General features: G+C 41.4%; 1 protein-coding gene across 1 annotated transcript in view; it reads left to right on the forward strand.

Moving 5' to 3' along the window:
- The window catches only part of LOC126337059 (protein takeout), a 60,501-nt gene that overhangs the window by 21,159 nt on the left and 15,251 nt on the right, over positions 1–24,091 (forward strand). The window contains exons 2-3 of the mRNA XM_050001387.1: positions 13,243–13,335; positions 22,435–22,573. Of these exons, the coding sequence (XP_049857344.1) occupies positions 13,243–13,335; positions 22,435–22,573 (232 nt within the window). The remainder of the gene's footprint in view (positions 1–13,242; positions 13,336–22,434; positions 22,574–24,091) is intronic.

The following is a 24,091-nucleotide window of genomic DNA, read 5'->3' on the forward strand; positions in this document are numbered from 1 at the left end:
CACCATTTAGATTGCCATCGATAAAATGGGGCCCAATTATCCGTCCTCCCATAATGCCGCACCATACATTAACACGCCTAGGTCGCTGATGTTCTACTTGTCGCAGCCATCGTGGATTTTCCGTTGCCCAATAGTGCATATTATGCCGGTTTACGTTATCGCTGTTGGTGAATGACGCTTCGCCTCTAAATAGAACGCGTGCAAAATATCTGTCATCGTCCCGTAATTTCTCTTGTGCCCAGTGCCAGAACTGTATACGATGTTCAAAGTCGTCGCCATGCAATTCCTGGTGCATAGAAATATGGTACTGGTGCAATCGATGTTGATGTAGCATTCTCAACAGCGACGTTTTTGAGATTCCCGATTCTCCCACAATTTGTCTGCTACTGATATGCGGATTAGCCACGACACTAGCTAAAACACCTACTTGTCATCATGATTTGTTGCAGATCGTGGTTGACCTTTCACAGGTGGCTAAACACTGCCTGTTTCCTTAAATAATGTAACTACCCAGCGACGGTCCGCACACTTGGATGATGTCGTCCAGTATATCGAGCAGCATACATAGCACACGCCCGTTGGGCATTTTGATCACAATAGCCATACATCAACACGATATCGGCCTTTTCCGCAATTGGTAAACGGTCCATTTTAACACGGATAATGTATCACGAAGCAAATACCGTCTACACTGGCAGAATGTTACGTGATATCATGTACTTATACGTTTGTGACTATTACAACGCCATCTATCACAAAGCGAAAAAAAGTGTCCCAACTAAAACATTCATATTTCTTTACGTACTACACGAATATGTAATAAAAATGGGGGTTCCTACTTAAAAAAACGCAGTTGACATCCGTTTGACCTATGGCAGCGCCATCCAGCGGGCCAACCATAGCACCATGTGGTTTCCTCCTTCAAGCTAGACAAGTTTCGTTCTTAACGAGTAGCTGGAGAAATGAAAATAGCGAGAAACTTAATATTAATATTGGAAATTTCAAAGCAGACGAATTTAAGGAATTCTGCAACGTCGGAAGCAAAGTAAGCCATGACGGACCCAGCAAGAAGGCCATGAAAAGCAGACAAGCGAAAGCAAAATGGGCATTCTTGGCCAAGAGAAGTCTACTAATATCAAAAATAGAACTTAATGTGAGGAAGAAATTTCTGATTATGTACTTGTGCGTTTGGAGTTGAGCACTGTATAGTCATCGACATTGGGTAAAACGGAACAGAAGAGAATAGAAGCAATTGAGATGCGCTGCTACACAAGAATTTTGAAAATTATATGGACTGATAAGGTAAGGAATGAGGAGGTCCTGCGCAGAATCACCGAAGAGAGACTCATTTGGCAAACAATGACAATTATAAAGGACAGGACTATAGGGCATGTGCGAAGACATCGGCAAATAAATTCCATGGCACTAGACGGAGCCGTTTAAGGGCAAAGACTGTAGGAGAAAACAGCATTTGAAATACATCCAACAGGTGTGAGGACGTAGGGTGCTGAGATGAATAGGTTGGCACAAGACAGGAATTAGTCTCAGGCGCTGGCCATAACATTTCGACAGATGAAACACACTGATACACTGATCAGTCAGAACATTATTACCACTGAGCTTCTGTCGGTGTAAGTCCGTCCAGGTGACAGCAGCGTTACCTGGCGTGGAATGATTGACAGTCAGACACACGCACGGTGCATGTAGTATCAATGAGTCGGTCCATATGTAGAAATGTGGAAGGCGCCCGATCTATCTGAGTTTGATGGAGGGCACATTGTGATGGCTCGAAGGTTCGGCACGAGCATTTCAGAAACTGCACGACTTGTCGGATGTTCAAGGAGTGCTATGGTTAGTGTCTTCAACACGTGGCAAAACTAAGGTGAAACCACGTCCAGACATCGTGGAGTTGGGCGGCCACCCGTCATCACAGATGGCGGACGTCATAGGCTGGGCAGATTGGTATAACAGGACAGACAGCGAGCTGTGGTGGAACTAACATCAGATTTTATTGCCGGGCAGAGCACAAGTATGTCTGAACACACAGTGCACCGACACACTCCTACGACGGGCCTCCGCAGGCGACGACCCATGTATGTGCCAATGTTAACACCACGACATCGGCAACTACGGCTGAAATGGACACGTGGCCATCGACACTGGCCATTGGCACACTGATGAGTCCAGGTACCTACTTCATCATGCCGACGATGAGTCCAGGTACCTACTTCATCATGCCGATGTCGGACGGAGACAAGCTGGCGGCTGCTCCATTATGCTATGGGGAACATTTGCGTGGACATCCATGAGTTTGATGGAGTTCGAGCAAAGCACAATGACGGCCAAGTAGTATAGTACACTGGTTGCAGAACACGTCCTTCATGACGATCATGTCTCTCGACAGTGGCGACATTTTTCAGTAAGACAATGTGCCATGTCACAAGGTGAGGAGGGTAATGGCGTGGTTCGAGGAACAAAGTGGCAAGTTACAATTGGTTTGCTGACTCCCGAATTAACCAGATCTGGGAAATGATTGAACGTGGCGTCAGAGTTGATCGCTTTCCTTCCCACAATTATGGAAATTAGGTGACTTGTGTGAGCAGATGTGGTGCCAACTCTCTCCAGCGACATACCGAGGCCTCAATGCTACCATGCCACGACGCGTCTCCGCTGTTATCTGTGTCGGAGGTGGACGTACCGGCTTTTAGGTAGCTGGTCGTAATGTTCTGGCTGACCCGTGTATAATTGTGCTTCAAAGGCTGCCAATTTGCATCCACAGCTTCGAACGGTGTTTCAGTTCTGGCAATTTTCTCTGCAGCTATGGACAAATACACATTTTGGTTGATTCCACCATTGATGTACTACCCCGAAACTACTTGTTTGTCTTCGTACAAAAGAACTTCACTCTTCCATACCCTTCATTACCGAAATCTACGATTTTTGATGTGTAGCAGTTCCATTAGTCCTATATGTAGAAGACTCAACTTCTTTTGGTGGCTCTTTACATTAGATGAGTTGCTAACATGGTACAATACGCCTAAAGCACGGAAAATCTACAAGTCGGAAGAGAAGTAAATCGATAAGTAACGCCCAACGATGACTGCAGCAGAATCTCATTTCGATACGCAGTACGTATTTCGTAGTAATATGGAGTCGTAGTTTGACTTAGTGGAGAGCTGTTGCATGACGGACAACGGGAAGCAGCCATTGGAACAGGAGGGCACCGGCTGCGCGGCGGTCAGGGACGCTGAATCAGTGGGCCAAGCCGTGCCTGGTGAGGCAGGCCGGGCCCGGCACACAGCGCGCATGCGCCGCAGCCGCAGCAGCATTCCTTCCCAGCCAATGAGCCAACAGGTAGGCTTACGGCGGAGGCTGCTCACCTTCGGCACTCGGCGTGTCCCAGGGTGCCGCTGATAGGCCCGCAATGGAATTCCGAGGACGCTTGATCACGGTCAGCTTTATCTACTCCCCTTTTCAGTGCATTAACCCAAGAATTCCAGCCAAGCCGAATAGTAAAGTACACTCTAATAAGCATCATGAACGATTTATCCGTATGGGATAGAAATTGGTAGACGACATGTTTATGTACAGACCATCAAATGATAGCAGTTTCAGAAAGACTGCTAAAGAGAAAGAGCTTTACGAACTGAGCAAGTGTGTATTGCTCTACCTCTGGTCTATATGCAAGCAGTTATTCGACTTGGCATTTATTTATAGAGTTACTGGATGTCCTAATGAGTGACATCGTGCCAAATTCTGCCCAATTGGCACGTTCAGTCGTCAAAATCCCGAGCTGGTTGGAGAGCCCAGCTCCAAATTTTCTCATTCGGGAAGAGATCCAGCGACCTTGATGGTCAAGGTAGAGTTTCGCAAGCATGAAAAGCAGTAGAAACTCTCACCGTGTGTAGGCGCTCACTATTATGCTGAAATGTAAACCTAAGATGGCTTGCCATGAAGGGCAACGAAACTGGGTGTAGAATATCGTCGAAGTACTTCTATGCTCTAAGAGTTCCGTGGATAACATTCAAATGAGTCCTGCTAAGAAAATAAATGGCATCCCAGACCATCATCCCTGGCTGTCGGGCCGTAAGGCTGTTTGGATCGTCTCCAGTCACGTCTTCACTGGTTATCGTCACTCAGTTCGAAGCGGGACTCGTCATTGCCGACAGTTCTACTCCATTCAGTGAGATTCCAGGGAGAATATGCCCGACGTCACTGCAAACCGTCTTGCTGTACGGAGGTCAATGGTAGCAACCACAAGGGGGGCCCTCGAGGTCAGCGCGCTGTCTGTAAACGGTCCCAGCGATCAATGAAGCGCCACTTGCACGCCGGATCCATGATCATGACGAAACCGGGTCTCTCAGAGCCTTTATGGTGATTTCCCGGTGTTCACAGCTTCCTTCTTGACATTTTGTTTGGGCATAGTTTACCCATCGGTTCCAACATCCTCCAATACTGACATCGCTCCTGTTCAGATGTCGAGCGATTCACCGGCAGCCGGCTACTTTGAGCACAACTGCACGTTCTCTCTGCTAATATTGTTCATGCACCAGTCTGCGAGGTATAATTACTGTCCAGCCGCGTACACGGAATGAAATTTCCAAAGACTGCATGCTATCGTCATCCCTGCAACTTTCGCGATAAAATTGCACTGTAGGGTCACACGTGCATCCATCGGCGGTTAAAATTTATAATTTTGTATTTTCCGTTGATACCTGTATGACTATCAACTTGAGACCAATTTTGCATAACTCCTTCGTGGTGCGTCTTTTTTTCGTGTTTTTTTTCCGTAAGAGTGTATAAATTTCTCATCAACGCAAGAGCTAAAACTATATGTGCGTAGTACCCTAGCTTCTTCCGTATACACTTTCCCATTAAAAGATTTTGTTGTAACCCTTGGTCATTTCAGACAGATCTTCTTCTGCTCCAGTGGGGAAATACTTTCGGCAACACGTGGGTGACTATTTAGCAATTTCCTTATAAGAATACGAGAAAACTTACAAGCAATAAGAAAGTTTGAGATTTAGCGCCTCGTCGACCACCGTGATACTGCAGACTGAACAGAAGCTCAAATTGAGGAAGGAAATCGGCAGTGCTCTTTCGAAGCAACTATCCCAGTATTTGTCTTATGTAGTTTAGCGAAATTACGAAAAACCGAAATCATGGTGACTGGGTAAAAATTCCAACCGGCGCTCTGCACCGGATGAACAAAAATATCGAAGCAGCAAAAGTACATTGCTACGCCTAACATGGTACACACATTCAAAACAGCTTCCAGTCGTCTCGTAATAAATTAATATAAGTCCCGTACGGTTTTCAAGGGAATTTTATACCATTCTTCCTGCAAAATAACGGCACGTTCAGGTAACAATGTTGGAGGCAGATAGCGATCACGCACCCTTCTCTCCTAAGTAGACGACAAACGCTCAATAAATATTGCGATATGGTGACCGTTGTGGCCAGGGGAGATGCGACAGGTCGTCGTGGTGCTCACAAAACCAGCCCTGGACGGCGCGAGTGGTGCGAAGAGGGGGCCCTGGCCTCTTGGAACACTGCACCACCACTGGCGAACAAACATTGTGCCATGGGATGGATCTGATCAGCCAAATGTACACGCTTTCCTTGGCAACAGAGCGACCTCGCAGAGCACCCGTGGAATACCATGTATGGCTGCCCATATCATAACTGTATCCCCGGCACGTTTCACTCTCGGCACGTGAACTTGGTCCGAAGTAGGAAAAGATGTGAAACAAGACTCGTCCCACCAAATTACTTTCTTCCATTGCTCCATGACCCAGGATTTATGGCTTCATGGCTTGGGCACTTCCTTTTCCTGTAAAGAGAATTTGAATCACTGATGAAGGCTTCTGTAATTCCAGTTCGCCCTACAAATACCCGCTTATGGAACTGCCTTCATGTTGTTTCGCTGCCGATAGGTTTCTCGAGTGTACCATTCAGTTCTGCAGTGGGTATTACAGCTGCCGTCCTCTTATTTTTCGTCACAATGCTATCAATGACAGTTTTTCACTATTACTCAACTCTCGATTTCGTCCGCATTTTGACTTAGCAGATGATGTTTCTGAGCTTCTATATGGTGCTTCTTCAAACACCAAACACTTCGGCTACTTGGTTACGGAAGCATCCGCTATACGAGCGTCATTAATTTGTCCGCCTTCGAAGCCACTTACCTCTGACGTAATGCACTCAAAACTACACAGAATACTGTTCAGATCGCGGCTGACATTATCAGCGTCTTAAGGACATCACACAGGTGCCGTTCGTGGTCAAATACAACAGCGCATTTAAGCTCAAGCATGCATTTTTCGAAACGTTTCCACATATTTATCCGACCCCTGAAGGTCAAGTGTCTTACAGTTGCGCCGCATCGCTCGGTAGTATAAAAAAGCATTCTATCAGCAACTACTTCGCGATATACCTCATACAGTCTACTCTTCAGTGTATTATATTTTTAATAGGGTCACATACGATAATAACGTGAATAAGTTGTGGAAAAAAATTTCATTCATGCGGGACCATCGAATTATGGCGTTCACTGACCATTTTCCACAAGTATATTCAGTGCTTTTGATGTTGCCACTGCAATTTACATCAGGACTGCAGTTACTTGAGCTTCTCACATCACAACAACGCCGAACGAGAGGAATGGCTCAATTTTATTTAGTGAGGAGAAGAAATTCCGCTTGTATGCGATTTACAGGTGTATATAGCTCTTTGGGTGAGTGTTTATAGTTGGGCAGTGATTGTTCTCGTGCTTGAGGACATGGAAATGTGTCGACAGTTGAAGGAATGGCGTCTAATGGTACACTTCGTTTCAAATCATTGAAGATCATGTCTGAAGTTTTAGTGTAGTTTATCTAATGTTTCAGAGTCGTTAGCCGCAGTGAATTGTTTGCCAATATTCGATCAAAGTGTACTGTTTTCAATTCTGTATGTTTGGTAAGCCATATCTAGACCTTTCTGTATAGATGTACTATCTGCTATGCTTGACGAGTTACTTCTACTCCCCTCCCTTCATTCGCTGCTCGTATGAGTGGTCGTCTGTCTCACTAAATTCTTCACACGAGTTGTATGTATACAATGGACAAGAAAGAAGAACACAGTTTATACCAAAGGGCTTATAATTTCGCGCTGTTTCTGTCCCTACAACACGAATTAGAGGTGTTGTTTCAACAGGACAAAGCATCTTTAATAGAGTGTAATTCGCTCTTCCTGATATATCACTTATCCCATGTCCAGCAAGATGTACGAAAATCTCTCCCACTAAAAACGTGTAGGACACCTCTGAAAAGAAAATTGTGTAACGTGTACTTTCAGTATTTTGTCCTTGCAGCTTATCTGTTTTCCTCACTCTCCTTTTCTTTCTTACAGGTATCATGCCCACGATTACCTGTAGCTAGTCTTTTATTCATAAATTTCTGTTTATTACAATATCCTCAAATTTATTAATTCTTATATTTGCATTGTAATTTCTATACAATGTTAGTGCATCATTCATAATCACTTACAGGGGAACATTTCCAGGTATAAATAAACGATCTTGATGAAACCTGGCACATAGTGATCAAAATAACACAGTGCTGATGTTTTCATTTTTGTCCAAATTCACTTTTAAGAGATAAAACACACCCCACAACGTAAATGGGCTCATTAGGTTAACAGGGAGTATCTTTGAAACCATGATACATAAAAAAAACTTAAAATGTAATTGAAATTATTGGCAACTGTATAATCAACTTCGTAAAACTTTCAAATTTTCAGATATACCCCACTAATATTAGTCAATTCTGAAAAACGAACCTGTAGTTACAGCATAATTAAAGAAGCTTTCAGATCATATACATCTAAGTGTAATAAATCTCTACATAATGTGCTATAAGAATATTTTCAACATGTTGTTGTTGTTGTGGTCTTCAGTGCTGAGACTGGTTGGATGGAGCTCTCCATGCTACTCTACTTTGTGCAAGCTTCTTCATCTCCCAGTACCTACTGCAACCTACATTCATCTGAATCTGCTTAGTGTAGTAATCTCTTGGTCTCCCTCTACGATTTTTAGCCTCCTCGCTGCCCTCCAATACTAAATTGGTGATCCCTAGACGCCTCAGAACATGTCCTACCAACCGATCCCTTCTTCTGGTCAAGTTGTGCCACAAACTTCTCTTCTCCCCAATCCTGTTCAATACTTCCTCATTAGTTATGTGATCTACCCATCTAATCTTCAGCATTCTTCTGTAGCACCACATTTCGAAAGCTTCTATTCTCTTCTTGCCCAAACTATTTCTCGTCCATGTTTCACTTCCATACATGGCTACACTCCATACAGATACTTTCAGAAATCACTTCCTGACACTTAAATCTATACTCGATGTTAACAAATTACTCTTCTTCAGAAACACTTTCCTTGCCATTGCCAGTCTACGTTTTATATCCTCTCTACTTCGACCATCATCAGTTATTTTGCTCCCCAAAAAGCAAAACTCCTTTACTACTTTAAGTTTCTCATTTCCTAATCTAATTCCCTCAGCATCACCCGACTTAATTCAAGTACATTCCATTATCCTCGTTTTGCTTTTGTTGATGTTCATCTTATATCCTACTTTCAAGACACTATCCATTCCGTTAAACTGCTCTTCCAAGTCCTTTGCTGTCTCTGACAGAATTACATGTCATCGGCGAACCTCAACATTTTGATTTCTTCTCCATGGATTTTAATACCTACTCCAAATTTTTCTTTTGTTTCCTTCACTGCTTGCTCAATATACAGATTGAATAACATCGGGGAGAGACTACAATCCTGTCTCACTCCCTTCCCAACCACTGCTTCCCGTTCATGTCCCTCGACTCTTATACCTGCCATCTGGTTTCTGTACAAATTGTAAATAGCCTTTCGCTCCCTGTATTTTACCCCTGCTACCTTCAGAATTTGAAAGAGAGTTTTCCAAATGCTAGAAACGTAGGTTTGCCCTTCCTTAATCTAGCTTCTAAGATAAGTCGTAGGGTCAGTATTGCCTCACGTGTTCCAACATTTCTACGGAATCCAAACTGATCTTCCCCGAGGTCGGCTTCTACTAGTTTTTCCATTCGTCTGTAAAGAATTCGCTTTAGTATTTTGCAGCTGTGACTTATTAAACTGATAGTTCGGTAATTTTCACATCTGTCAACACCTGCTTTCTTTGGGATTGGAGTTATTATATTCTTCTTGAAGTCTGAACGTATTTCGTCTGTGTCATACATCTTGCTCACCAGATGGTAGAGTTTTGTCAGGACTGGCTGTCCCAAGGCCGTCAGTAGTTCCAATGGAATGTTGTCTACTCCGGGGGCCTTGTTTCGACTTAGGTCTCTCAGTGCTCTGTCAAACTCTTCACGCAGTATCGTATCTCCTATTTCATCTTCATCTACATCCTCTTCCATTTCCATAATATTGTCCTCAAGTACATCGGCCTTGTATAGACCCTCTATATACTCCTTCCACCTTTCTGCTTTCCCCTATTTGCTTTCTCTAAGTCTACAAATGCTAGAAACGTAGGTTTGCCCTTCTTTATTCTAGCTTCTCAGATAAGTCGTAGGGTCAGTATTGCCTCACGTGTTCCAACATTTCTACGGAATCCAAACTGATCTTCCCCGAGGTCGGCTTCTACTAATTTTCCCATTCGTCTGTAAAGAATTCGCGTTAGTATTTTGCAACTGTGACTTATTAAACTGATAATTCAGTAATTTTCACATCTGTCAACACCTGCTTTCTTTGGGATTGGAATTATTATATTCTTCTTGAAGTCTGAGGGTATTTCACCTATATACCTAATTAAAATATCTCAGCATTCATTATTATTCTATATTTTTAACTTATTTTTGTTTTATGTTTTAAATCGATATTTTACATTTCAGATTAATTTTTTTTAGTTTACCATTCAGATACATAAATTTTAATAGTTTAATTTTACAAGTGACTCATTATTTTAATGATTTTCTGGAAAGAAATGATTAAAGGTTAATGCTTTTTAACACCATGCACATAAAATGAATAAATTTTCTTCCCGTAATATGTTGACAGACAAGACAACATAAAACAAAGTACAGCAGAATTCTCTAATTTTATCAATGACAAAAACCTTTTTGAGTATCATATTCATTGCTGAAAAATCTTTGTGACAAGATTTTTACAGAGAGCTCTGCTGAATGATTATGATGTCAGTCTCCACTTGAGAAACAATAGAATCAAGCTGCTGTCACTAGTACATAATAAATTCTCTTTGTCTGGCTTTTCCACTCTACTGAAACATGCCAGGTACAATTCAGAATATTTAGAGTATTGCCCACCACAATTTGAGAATCCTGCTGGATTCTGATTTACATTGTGTAGTCCATTGCATATATTACATGAACAACTTTCATTTATTTTTATGTCCATGGTGTAGAAGAAACAATTAACTTTTAAACATTTCTTTACAGATAATCGTTATTGTTATGATTTTGTACCATAACCATTCATTACTCATTATTTTCAATTAACAAAAAATACATATGAGGAATGGTAACCTAAAAAACAAAAAAGGATAAATGTTAAATGTAAAATAGCAATTCAATAGCAAAAACAAATATAAGTATATGAATTAATTATAATAGTAATGAATATTGCTTAATTTTAGATAGGTATGTTTAAAGTTGCCATTATCATATTATATACTGCTTATTTTTCAAAAATGGTATTTGAGAAACAAGTTTTATTACACAATTTCATGTGCTGTAGAAGTTTCTTTAATTCATGTTGTAACAAAAGTTTTCATTTTTTTAGAATTAATTAATAGTAGTGGGATATTTCTGAAAGTTGTAAATTATTGCAAAAGTTGATTACACAGTTGTCAATAATCTTAAATACATTCAAACTAGTATATAAAACACATTTTGTACATATCAAAGATTCAAAGACACTTCCTCTAAACCTAATATGCCAAATAATCTTTTGAGGTACTTTTTACCTACAAAATGAAATTGGTCAGTAACAGAAGAAAACATATTGCATTATTTTGATTCCTCAATGTACTCATTAAGTTTCAGTAAGATCTTTCATATACACCTGGACCTATTCTCATGTTTGGAAGAAAGTTTTGATTGCACAGAAGTGAGCAGTAAGAATATAAGTGGTGTTCACCTAGGTGCCTAGGTGCCTAGAGGATGAAATTACTTGTGTTACCATTATTACATGTGTCAGATACTTATAAAAGAGTTCAGTATGCAGTAAAGTAACCTTTTGTTAAATTTCCCAACACCATAAAATGTTTGACATGTAGCAAAGCAAGTTTAAATCTAGCCTAAAATCATTTCTTCCTGACAACTCGTTCTATTCCATGTATTTCATAGACGAATTTATATTTAAAAACTGGTGACCTATTGTTTCTTCTAGACAGATTGTTCTATTCTATGTATTCCACAGGTAAATTTCCATTTTAAAATCGGCAGTCGGAAAATACTTTTTCTTTTTTAAGTTTGACAATTTGAATAGTACTGAAATTAATGTTATTAACGATTAGAAATAATGTTATTAATGACTGAATATAATATCATTAATGTTTATATGTGACATTTGTATATATCCTCAAAACCGACTTGTTCTTCCTCATTTAGATGTAAGAATCGTGCAGACGTTCTATAGAACTTGTAACTAACTCACTAACTACCTGTTAAAAAATTTCAATCAGAGATTAGTACAGCAGTGTCGTCAACATAATGTAAGAAGTTGCCTACTCTGAAAAGCAGTGCTGCACCACTGTGTAACACTGTAGCCCTAGTAGGACATGAAAAGCCACTATATGTCACTCACATGTCAGTTCTGTTAGCCACAGCCTGTGATAAATAGCAGTTAGCGGTATGAAGACAATGGAAAATAGTTGTAGAGAGAAAACATGAACATTTTAATGGCTACTAAACTATACCAGAATAACTTTTGATGGACAGTCCAGCCCTTTAACATAAGCTGATTCAATGGGATCCTTAGAAATAGAACCAGTCGGAGGTCTGACTTTGTATTATGATTGAATACATTGGTAAAATGTTTTACAATTTCTTTGCTCCTATTAAATGAATGTGACGTTCCATTATGCAACAGTAAATTACTTTAAAGCCGCGCTTTCTCCACCACAACGTAAACAGATGCATTGCACAAACTTAACTAGCACTGTATTCAGTTGTGGAAGTTCTCCTTTCATCTATTCAGTAATTGCGAATGTGAATCTATTAGACACACAAATAATTTAAGGTGTAATAAGTGCAGATATTTCTATTGATGAGTAACAACGGTGTACTGAACAACATTATCCCAGCATTTCCATCATTTGCAGATTAATAATTGTAGCTGCTATTTTTAGGTTGGTTGTTATCTCCAAGTATCTGTGGCAAGAACTAGCCATTAGTGGTTATTGATTATTTTCCCCTGGGCAGCAGGTCAGATGAAGCGTGGATCCGCGGACGCAGAATGGTTAGTCCACACTGGCACTCATATTCCAATTAGTGCTGGAGTTGCGGCCATACAGAAAGCGTTAGGTCGTAAGGTTTGTGACGTGTTTGTGGGAAGACTGTCCGAGAAAAAACACCAACACACTGACGTGTGCACATACGACGGTTCCACATATTAAAATATCTGCACCTATACCTGTTACATCCTGCATATTCGTAGCATATTGTGAAAATAAATACCATAGCACGTAAATTGACCCTCAACATAATTAATTGTGAGTCCAGTTTTCTTGAGATTATCCATGCTATTCAGAAACGCTGTGCACATAGACAGATATATCATAGCATATCAAATTTTTGTGTAGTTTTTCTTGCACTCTCTGTTTTCTGTCCTACATAGTACAAATCCTACTTAGTACAGGTGTAATCATAAAAGAAATAAAATGTATGAAGTTCAAATGTACACTAAACCTGAATAAAGTACTCGCCATCTGCCATGTAGATGATCTTCTGCAAATGTGTATTAAAGTATGTGGGGTACAGTATGCGTGTGTGATTTTCTGTATTTTCGTTTCCATCTAATATTGTCAATAGATTGTGTTCTCATTTCTATCTTCATTAAATTCTGTTATCTTCTCTAATGTAGCTCAAAAGGTTAACTGTTCTGTACATTTGTGTCAATAGTCCAGCACAGCGAATACTCGAATTTAATGTAAGGATAATAAGTTGTATGTATGTAATCACTAATTAGTTCGGTTTTTCTTTCTGTTACAGCTTCGTACATTCACGTCTGCAAGAGGAATGATCCTAATATCAATAACTGCGTCAAGAAGTCTGTGGAACAAATTCGACCCTATTTAGTAAGAGGTGAGACCATGATGTATATGTGACATTCATGTATTATAAGGAAACAGCGCTTCCTACAAATGCGCACTTGGGCATGTACGAAGTTCAGTCAGTGACTTAAGTCTTTTAATTTATTGCTCTTTTGGTTCACAATAAAATGGACTGAAATTTACACGACACATAGTCACAATCATAGAGAACAATTATTCCGAATTTAAAACGCATGCTTTAAAAGCTGTGAATACTTGCTCATGTTTAGTAGGCCTACTATGAAACATATTTCTTCTATTGAACAAGTGCTCATAACTCTTAAGGTAAGCTCTTTAGCGCCCATGTTTACTGCACATTATTTTTTTTTGATTTTGTACGTACTACCCGTTCCCAAAATATGGAAAACAAGGGGCTGTGTGTTTCACAGTATCGAAAATAAAAAGAATGCCCATAGTCCTCAAGGTATGCATTTTGGAGTCCTTGTTTACTACATTTTTTTCTTGTTTTGGTGTAAGGAATCTGTCCTCAAGGTCGGTAAAGGGAATTCAGTTTCACCCTATATATAGTCGGTGACGATCTACTTTGGTTTTAATTTAGTGTGCTGGTGCATGCCTAATATAGCATCAGTACAACGGATGTCTGCAGTGTCTGTTCGGTGGCCCTCCGTTTGTCAGCTGACGGCGTTCGCCTTGCATCTTTGGTACAGCTACAGGTCCAGTATGTGCCTTTACTAACATTTACTGTATGAACTAAAATTCTTTGGCTTTTCATGAATGTGAATAGGGGTTTCACTGTCAACGTTCATGGATTCTATCGTGATCCATCCCCTAATATGTACGACAATGCTGGTCATTCCTCAAACACTGCAATCCTGCCCTTTGATGGAGTGATGAGAATATATTTTCAACCTAGGTAAACCCTGTGTCCTTAATTGGATACAATTTGAAGAATGGTTCGTTTTAACAGATAATACGGGGTCATTCACATTAATGAAACCATCCCCTACATTGAACGTCAGTGCACTCATTGTTGTCCTGTGGACGTGGAGTGATTCATCTGACGTCCGAAAGGGCATGATCATTGGCTTTCGGGCAAAGGGTGGAAGCATTTCCGAAACGGCTACGTTTGTAAATTGTGCGTGTACCTCAGTGGTTAAAGTACACTGTGCACGGCAAAATGGCGCTATCCAAACAGATGATTGCACCCCAGATCACGTAAGAAACAGATTGATCGTCCTTACGGCGGAACAGGCAACCGTAAAAATAGTTTTTCCGTGGATCAACAGATGTCGCATGCGACGCTACAATGCTAACTGACCTGTCCATGTCGCGGAATTGGCAACTCTGTATCTTCGGTGAAGTGAATGACGCTGATTTGTGTTCGGCTACAGCGCTGCGCGCGAAATGCATTCGTCACACAGCTGACTGTAGCTCATGATCGGCTTTGGTTTTTCCCGAGTTTTCAATCGAAGAATGTAGATTAGCTACTGTAATTCTACAAACCAAGTTTATTTCTACTGTAGGGATATTTCTCACAATCATATGCGAAATGAAATAAATGAAAAGTAACACACAAACATTTCTCGCGAGTTACTGTTTAAATGCAGACTGTATTGCAGTCGCATAGGTTTTACACTCGCCTTCCATGCCGTCTATTTCCTCTTTGTTATACAGCTCTTTTGATGCGGATTGTGGTGGTAAAAAAGATCTCCACATGCAGGTTAACACTGGAAAGTTTTCAAAAACTTGAAATATAATCAGTTAATTTGCTGACAAATATTGCACTGAGCAGTGGGTTTCGCGTTCTGACATTACCGACATAATTATTTCTTTTGGGTAGAGTATCTATAGGGATTAGGTGCGTTATAACGACAATATATTTTTCACTTTGAGACTGTATATAAGTTTAAGAAACAGATTTTGCATCCTTCTAAGTAGTTCTGTAAGGGTTCTTAAGTATAATCACATTTTGCATATGTTTACTGTTAGTTTTAAATGAATATAATTTTACACACTTAACAACGATATCTTCGAAAAAAATAAGATTGTGAAACTTTAAATACCGTTAGTAAAAAAAATTCTGTGATGATAAACATCTTAAGGTCATCACATCTACTATTGTCACAAGCAGTACTGTTCGGCTCAGATTTAACACATTACTTCTTTCTAGTTAAACTTGGTAAAGTGATCAAGGAAAGGCAATAAAACTTATTTGTGCAGCCTAACAGAGAATCGTTATTTGGCACTTAAATACAATATGAATAAACTACATACATTTTTTTATAATTTTCAGTTTTGAGACACTTATACTACATTTTTAGTTCAGGATTTGTCCGTCTACTCCTTCCATAGTTGATATACTCGCAGGTCCTCGGCATGACGACTCGATCCATTACCATCGGTATGTCAGAAACAGCTGTACTTTACAGACGCGAAATGGCGGAGAGCTGCACGCGTTCGGACGTTGTTGCCACATATTTCACAGAACGGAGTGCCATCTAGTGGTTGATTCCAGAAGTAAGGGTTTGACGCTGTTGCCGCCTGGTGGCCGTTCCCTGACAAGGGTTGCCTGCTAGACCAAGCGATCGGGCAATCTGTTTCTTATGTGATCTGGGATGGCACCACGGGCCATAGATGGCGGGGGGAATGACGGCTGCGGAAATGTGTATGGACGAATAGACGTGCAACTGTTGAGCAACTGATCGTCCAGATGAACCAAGGAGCTACCAACAGTGACTGTTCATCGACCGTTCGGCGAACGGCTTTGCGTACAGGCGTCCGCATCAGGCGCCTTATTGATGCACCCATGCTGACTGCTGTTCATCGGCTACGAAGGCTGGAAATTGCACACCAGTACCGCATCTGGACGTCCACTGAGTGGCAACAGATGGACTTTCTCGATTAATCCACCAGGCAGATGGCTACTGACGTGTAAGGCATGTCAAAGACAAAAACCGGAAGAGGGGCATAATGATCTGAGGAATGTTTTTGTGTCATTACCTAAGTGCTCTCATCCGTCAATGAGAGACACTGGATCGGCACAAGTGTGGCTCTATTCTTGGCCACCATCTCCACCCTTCACGAAGTTATTTAATCCTTGGCGCGATGGCGTCTGCTAGCAGTACAGTGCAACACATCCTACAGTTCACAGCATACATACATGGTTCAAAGTTAACCAGGATGAATTTATTGTACTCCGATTGCCACAAAACTCCATGGATAAGAACCCATTAAGACTCGGTCCATCACCTCGATCGGGCTATTCGCGCCATCAATCCTCAGCCGAGAAACGAAACGCAGCTGGTCACAGCACTCGAGTCGGCACGGCCCCACATCCCTTTCGAAACTTCCAGAGCTTCACTGACTCTCTTCCTGCACTTCTGAACTGCAAAAGATGGTTATTCAGACTTTTGATAGGTGGTCACATTATTGTGACTGGACATTGTACAGTGTGCCTGGTTTATATTCACTAATTGAGGAGCACTTGTAAACATTTCAATTTCAACTAGCTTCAGTCCACAGCTAACGCAAGTCTCTACATTTACACTAATACGACTTGGGTTAGGGCCATTTTGGAATCTTCCTCGTGAAACATACTAATGTTTACATGAAACATCGTACAGGACTATTACTGTTTGTAATCGTGCACGCGCATCTGTTACCTTTAAACATGAGCTAGCTAGTTAAACATGAACATAACTTCTTTACTAACTTCTACACACATCTTTACTTACGAATTCAACTATTCATATTCGTTCTCTCATCTCATTTCCACTTCTTACTTATCATAGACATTTATCTCAAATTTAATATTCACTATTAGTAAATATAATTCTGTTCCACTCGGTGTGATACCTACCTTTAGTCACGGCGCGACCGTGTAGCTCATTCGACTCACATCCGACTTGAAAACGCTTGTGCGCTTAGTTTTAGAAACCTTATTGTCAGCACGACAGTCAGTCTATCAAAAAATTTGGCGCCAGGCAAATACGGTACGCTTCCAGCTGGGCTGCTTCACTTCTCGCAGACCTCCAGCACTGAATCTAGTTCTCTGATTACCTTCACCAACTCCAACCATGAATGTAATGGAAGAGAAACCGTAACGTATGGTACAATAAAAATAAATAGTCCCTTTCAGGCATCTCACAATGATTCGGAAACGTCCGGAAACGTACCGTTTTCTTTCTACGACGGTTTTAATTGAGATGTTTCACTCATCGGCTTCTGTTTGAAGAACTAAATTAGGCGTGACACAATACAATTATTAGGTAAAAATTCGAAAGGAAACATAAAGAAACATTCATTTTTCACTTAAGCACATTTCTTTCAATTAATACTTAAACATTATGTGTTTACCTTATCGCGAAACAAAAAAGAACAAAGCGTACTGTACCTACAGAATCATACTGATGAATTTCAACAGCGGCTCGAAGTGGTGACAACCAACGTTGTTACAGACATTGTATATACGAAACATATTCTGGTACACACTCCCCATCCCACCTGACGTCTCTTCAGTTTCCAGTGCAGCGGATCCTATTGCATACCAGGACAAGCGGACCGATGGCCTTAGCAGTCTGGTTCCTTCAGTCCCAAAAACCAACCAACCAAACCATCCAGGACAAGCACCTCTCAGACTTTTCTCTTTCCCTTAGTAGATGTGGACGCATTACACATCTGAATTGAAACCGTCATAGAACGTAAACGGTACGTTTATGGACATAAGTTCCTATTCCGAATAACACCCTGTAATCTGTGTGCTGGCATTACCTAGGGACATTATGGTTAACGTCCAAAGGAGACGAAGCATACGTTTAGTTGGGACAAGAATGTAGAGGAAAATCTGCCGTTTTCTTTTGAAAGAAACTGTTATTGCAATTACCTTCATCAAAAGAAACTACGGAAAATGTGAATGAAGATGTTCAGACGGTAATGTACAGACACACCATCCTTCTTACGAATTCTGGCTGGAGCCTCAGAAATTGCACTATCTCACTCGGCAGGTGCTCCGAAACACACTTTCATTTGCAAACGTTTTCGGTGTTAATACGAAGTCTGGACGCTCCGAAACAGCGCCCAGTGCTTGGAGGCCATCCCCAGCACAGCCGGGCAGCTCTGTACGCCGGACACGGTACTGTCGAGTCGTGTGCGGGCCGACCTCGTCGGATGCGGCAACCGCCGACGGCAGCGTGCATACGAATCGCTACGTTACCTCACGGACCCCTCCTCTAAGGTCGTCGTTTGTCCTGGCGGCAGACACCTCAATGGAATTTTCAAGGTTATATATACTTTTGATATATGACTACACGTTGGTGACAAAAGTAATGAGATACCTCATAATATCGTGTCGGAGCTCCTTCTCCAGGATTTCGTGCGCGAACTGGCCCGTCGATTATGCCCCACAAATGTTCTACTGGGGTCATGTTGGGCGATTTGGGTGGTCAAATCATTCGCTCGAATTATCAAACTGGTGACATGGCGCATTGTCATCCATAAAAATTCCATCCTTGCTTGGGAACATGAAAGGCTGCAAATGGTCTTCAGGTAGCTGAACATAACGATTTCCAGTCAATGGCCGGTTCACTTGGACCAGGGGATACAGTCCATTCGATCTAAACACAGCCCACACCATTATGGAGCCGCTACTAGGTTGCACAGTGCATTGTTGGTAACTTGCGTCCTTGGCCAGGTGAAATCTGCACCACACTCGAGCACTACCATCAGCTCTTTTCGAGTGAAATCGGGACTCATCTAACTAGGTCATGGTTTCCAGCAGCCTAAGGTCCAATCGATATGGTCGCGAGCCCAGGAGAGGCGCTGTAGGCGATGTCATGCTGTTAACAAAGGCATTAACGTCGCTCATCAGCTGCCATAGTCCATTAACGCCAAATTCCACCGCATAATCCACGCTAAAACCGCTGCTTTCGGTGAAAGCCGTCGGCCACTGCGTTGTTCGCGGTGAGAGATGTTGCCTCTGATTTGGTATTCTCGGCACACTCTTGATGCTGTGCATCTCGGAATGTCGAATGCCCTAACGATTTTCGAAATACAATGCCCCATGTATTTAGCTTCAACTAAAATTCCGCTTTCGAAATCTGTTATTTCCCGTCATGTGACCTGAATCTCGTCAGCCGCCTGGAAACAACTGACAGCTCCGCCAATTCACTGGCCTTTCATGCCTTGTATACGCGATGCTACCGCCACTTATACAAGTGCATATCGCTATGCCATGATTTTTGTCACCTCGATTTAAATAACAAAATTTATTTTTGTTTTACATTAATTACCACGTTAATAAATCACAGTCAGATTCTCTTCACGTACTCCACTTGAGTATCGAGCAGAAGCAGATTTCTTACGACAAGTTCACGACTAACAGGCTCTATAATATAATTTAAGATATCATGTTAACGCTTAATTACGACACAAGTCCTCCTCTCACCAAGAGAGAGTTTACCTATAAATGGCAGCACAGACAACGGAACACTGAATTAGGAATAATGTGGTGGCATCGAAGACCCAAACAATAATTTCTTGTCACACTTTGCTAAGAAATAATATTCAGTTAATTTATCAGAGTGGTTGAGCATGTGAAAAACGTTGTACTGCACACTGAGGTCTCTCAAAAATATGCTGGAAATATTGGGTGTTGCTGTTGCATTCCCAAACACTATGGATGGCTGAAATGTACAAGAACAATCTGCGGCAGATTTGTGAATTTACAAGTCCTTACAGCGCTCTTTCATGTTAGTAACGTGAAGCCAAATTCAATTACAAGAAAGATATTCAGTTGTAAGTAATATTTCGAAGAGCATCGTGGTCAGATTAAGGTTCTTTTCATTCTTCTTAAAAAGTGAATTCTTGTAGTGCCATTACATCGATTTCACATTATCCTAGCGCTTAAGTGAGCTGGCATGTTCCGTCCCGAGCCATAATGTAGTTCCATTACGGAATCAACTACAAGTGCTATCTTCTTTGAAATGTCCGTTCGGTCTTGTAACTAAAATACATTGAAAATCCGACCACGTTTCGCACAGACGTGTTGCCCAGTTTCTCTAGCATGCCCGTCGATCGTATCACGTCGCTCGTTTCAGTTGAGAGCGACGAGTGAACACGTAAAGATGCCTAGAACGATAGAGTTTCTCGCCAAGTTTGAAGTGCTTGCTGTCAACCGGTACCTTCATGCTGAGGCATTCCGTCAGATTTCATGACCCCATAGTACCTAACCGTCATGCATGACATCAAAGTGCAGCAGTGCTGCGGGAACTTTGAAGCAGGACGTACAAAGGTTCAGCATACCGATTATCTTGTTCAGCGAATGGATCAGGTGAAGGGCAGTACACAACAAACAAAGAGGAATGTTGTCTTCAGGCATTGTTCTTCTACATCATATTGCTCGGCCGAACACTTCAGCTGCAACATAGACGCTCCTGCAGAGTTTCCGATAGACAATGTTAGACCACCCACCATAAAGCCCGGAATTGGCTCCCTCTTATTTTCACCTCTTTGTTCACATGACCCTTTGGCTATGGGGACAGCATTTTGGAACATTCATCAAGCTGCAGACCAGCAGGAGTGGCGACTATGTAGAGGAGCAGCTGGAAAGTGTAGCTAAATGTTTCAAATAAAATATTTTATTTTTAGTTTCTCTGTGCTTTCCATTCCGCAACTGATCGGACATGGGAAAAAATAGACCTCGTATTTCACACAGAATCAACTGTTTCGAAGTGTGTGAGATCCTGACTCGATACTGATTATTGAACATTTTGATGTCAAACTTCTACTTATAGACTTAGTAAAATAGTCACAAAGGACTCAAAACATTATGACGGATGTGATTTCATATTTACTGAGTTAATATCAATTTGGATTTTCTTTTCGAAATGGAACTATGACGAGAGTATATTAGTTCTTGATTTGGTGAATTCGTTTAAAATAATGATGAGAACTACTTACTTTATTCATTAAAGTAATGTTTGGTACATAATATATCCCTTGTTCCAACCAACAGATAATTTCACAAAATTAAGACTAGGAACAAATGCATATAACAAGCAGCACACTTCTTAGCTTCACAACAGTCGGCACTGTTGCTTCTGCACCTACGTTATAACACTGTTATTTCGAATGTGTTGTTATGCCGCAAAGCCTCGTCAGTTGAAGCTTTTTAACAGTACTAATATCAGACGAAATGATTAACGTCTCTTCGAAAACATACCCGCATATAAGTACTGTTCGTAGATCTCTTTCAAAAAAATCGGCGTTAATCAATATCACGTGAAGCAATTCTTTTTTAAAAGTCATTCTTCAGCCAAAATATTCACTAGTTAATAACGATTCCACAACTGATTTGCGTACGGATTAAATTCCATCTTATTTTACTGCAATTGTTTCTAATTTCTGCAAAGCGTATTTCCACTAAGAATGGGAGAAACATCCAGGGGCGTAGGTCATTCAACCCGTTAAATGCACAACACAAGCACCAAAATTTTGATACATTATATTGAATCTTCGCATCGAGAATTGCTGCGCTGAGGTGAAAACCGCACAGTAGTGTCAGAAAAATATAACTTAAGCCTGTATCCTGTTAGGATGACAAGAACACTTGTTACTTAAAGAGCAAGACGTGGTTATTACTGTGGGTGAAGAAGCCTTACTAATACTTCTCGTATTTCAAAAGACATTGAAGGGAATACTCACGATCTGCACAAATAACGTCTCTTCTTGGTTCATTCGAATCGTAGTTTTATTTTCAAACAAATTTCAAGTTATTCACATTTTATGAAGACTAGGAACGTGGAGGAAATGGCCTCTTACCCAAATGCATGAAAAACTCTTGAGAAGAGACCAGATTTGATAAAACAAAAACATATCAAAAACATTTATCAGGATCATTACAAATCGCCATGAAGGTGCTGTGACAATGGCAAAAATGAATCATTTCAAGTGTGAACTTCTGGTTAATTAACCTTATTTAAAAGATTTGGCAGTCCTGAGCTCTACCCGTTCCCGTGCCCAAACGTATCTAGATCTGGAAAGCGTTTCAAAAAAATATGATGGCAATTTTGGATGGGTACTTCTCGTTTGCCAGAGATTCTACAGATGTAAATCCTTTGCCTATTTTACGCAGGCATCCCTGAGTTCCACGTGCCGTCCATCGAGCCACTGGAACTGAAGGAAATCATTGCGACGGGCGGTCCCACGCTGCGCATCACGGCGACCAACGTGCGCGCCTATGGCTGTAGCGACTTCACCATCAACCGCATGAGGTGAGTGCCGCAGGCCTTTTCTTACAGTTCTCTTCCATGCGAGGCCACCTACATCATGTGATCAAAAGTATCTGGACACCTCTGTGAAATTTGGGTCTGACCATTAAAGGTCACCAGAGGCTCATCATCGCCCCCCCCCCCCCCTCTCGGAATAAAAGGATGTGGGGAGTAGAGTGTTGTCAGTAGAGGAGCATTAACATTAGAATAGGTCGATAAGAAGAGTTGACTGACTTTGGTCGTGGGTCACTCATTGGATGTGATGTGAGTAACAGATCCAATGGTATCATTTCAACCAGTCTAAAGCTGCCCAAGTCGGCTGTTGGTGATGCGTTTGTGAAGTGAGAACGCGAAGGAACAACCACAACCAAACTAAGACCAGGCAGAGCTCGTGTATTAACGGACGGGGCCGATCTCACAGTGCACAAGATTGCTGTGAGAAACCGCATGAAATCAACGGAAGGAATCACTCGTCAGTTCCAAAAGTGCTACCAGCCATCCATGTAGCACAATGTCTGTGCGCAGGATATCACAAAGAGCAGCTCCTCACAAACCGCAAATTTCTGTGGTCAGTGCTAAGCGGCGCTTGATGGAGTAACACAAGTGAGCAATGAATGACTGGAGCGGAGTGATTTGGAGTAATCAATCGCGATATACCGTGTGGTAATCCTATGGAACGGTTGAAAATTGACGAATGCCTCGTGAGCGTTACCGGTCATTATGTCTAGTGTCAAGAGTATCGAAGGGGTGGTGTTACAGTATGTGCATGTTTTTCGTGGTTAGGCTGTGGACCTGTTATTACGCTTAAAAAATTCTATACGCTGAAAGGTATGAACACATTTCACAGCATTGTCTACTGTGTACAGCAGAGGAACACTTACCGGACGGTGATTGTTTGCACCCTGTCGTAAAGCAGCTTATGCAAGTGAGACCATGGTTTTGGACAGTAACATTGCTGAAATGGACTGGCCTGTCCAGAGTCTCGAGCTGAATTCAGTGGGAGAGTTAGAATGTCGACATCACTCCAGATCTCAGGGTCCAACGTCACTAACTGCACTGGTTTCGGGTCATTGACATTCAAACACCATTTACTTTTTACTTTTATCAGCAGGGTATTCCAGGTGCAATGGTCAGTATTCAGGGATGTGACAAGAACAATAATTCTAAGCAAAAATGTGTACTAAACATGGGCTCTAAAAGACTTAAGCTTAGGAGCTACGAGCATTTCTTCGATACTGTGAACATCTCTTCCACTGCAAGCTCTTTGCCTTCCATCTTTTTAGAGGAGGTAGTATGGACCAAAAGAAAAAAAGTTGTCTGATAAAATGGGTTCTAAAATGCATACGTTGGGAGTTATGAACACCTGTTCAGTGGAAGATATGTGTTTCACTGTAGCGAAGATGAACACATGGTCACGACTCTTAAGTAATGCACTTTAGAGCCCATGTTTCCTGGACATTTTTTCTTGTTTCGGTTAATGGTAACACCTCTAAAAATATGAAAAACAAAAAGCTTGCACTA

Source organism: Schistocerca gregaria, chromosome 2, assembly GCF_023897955.1.
Source record: "Schistocerca gregaria isolate iqSchGreg1 chromosome 2, iqSchGreg1.2, whole genome shotgun sequence".
Lineage (NCBI taxonomy): Eukaryota > Metazoa > Arthropoda > Insecta > Orthoptera > Acrididae > Schistocerca > Schistocerca gregaria.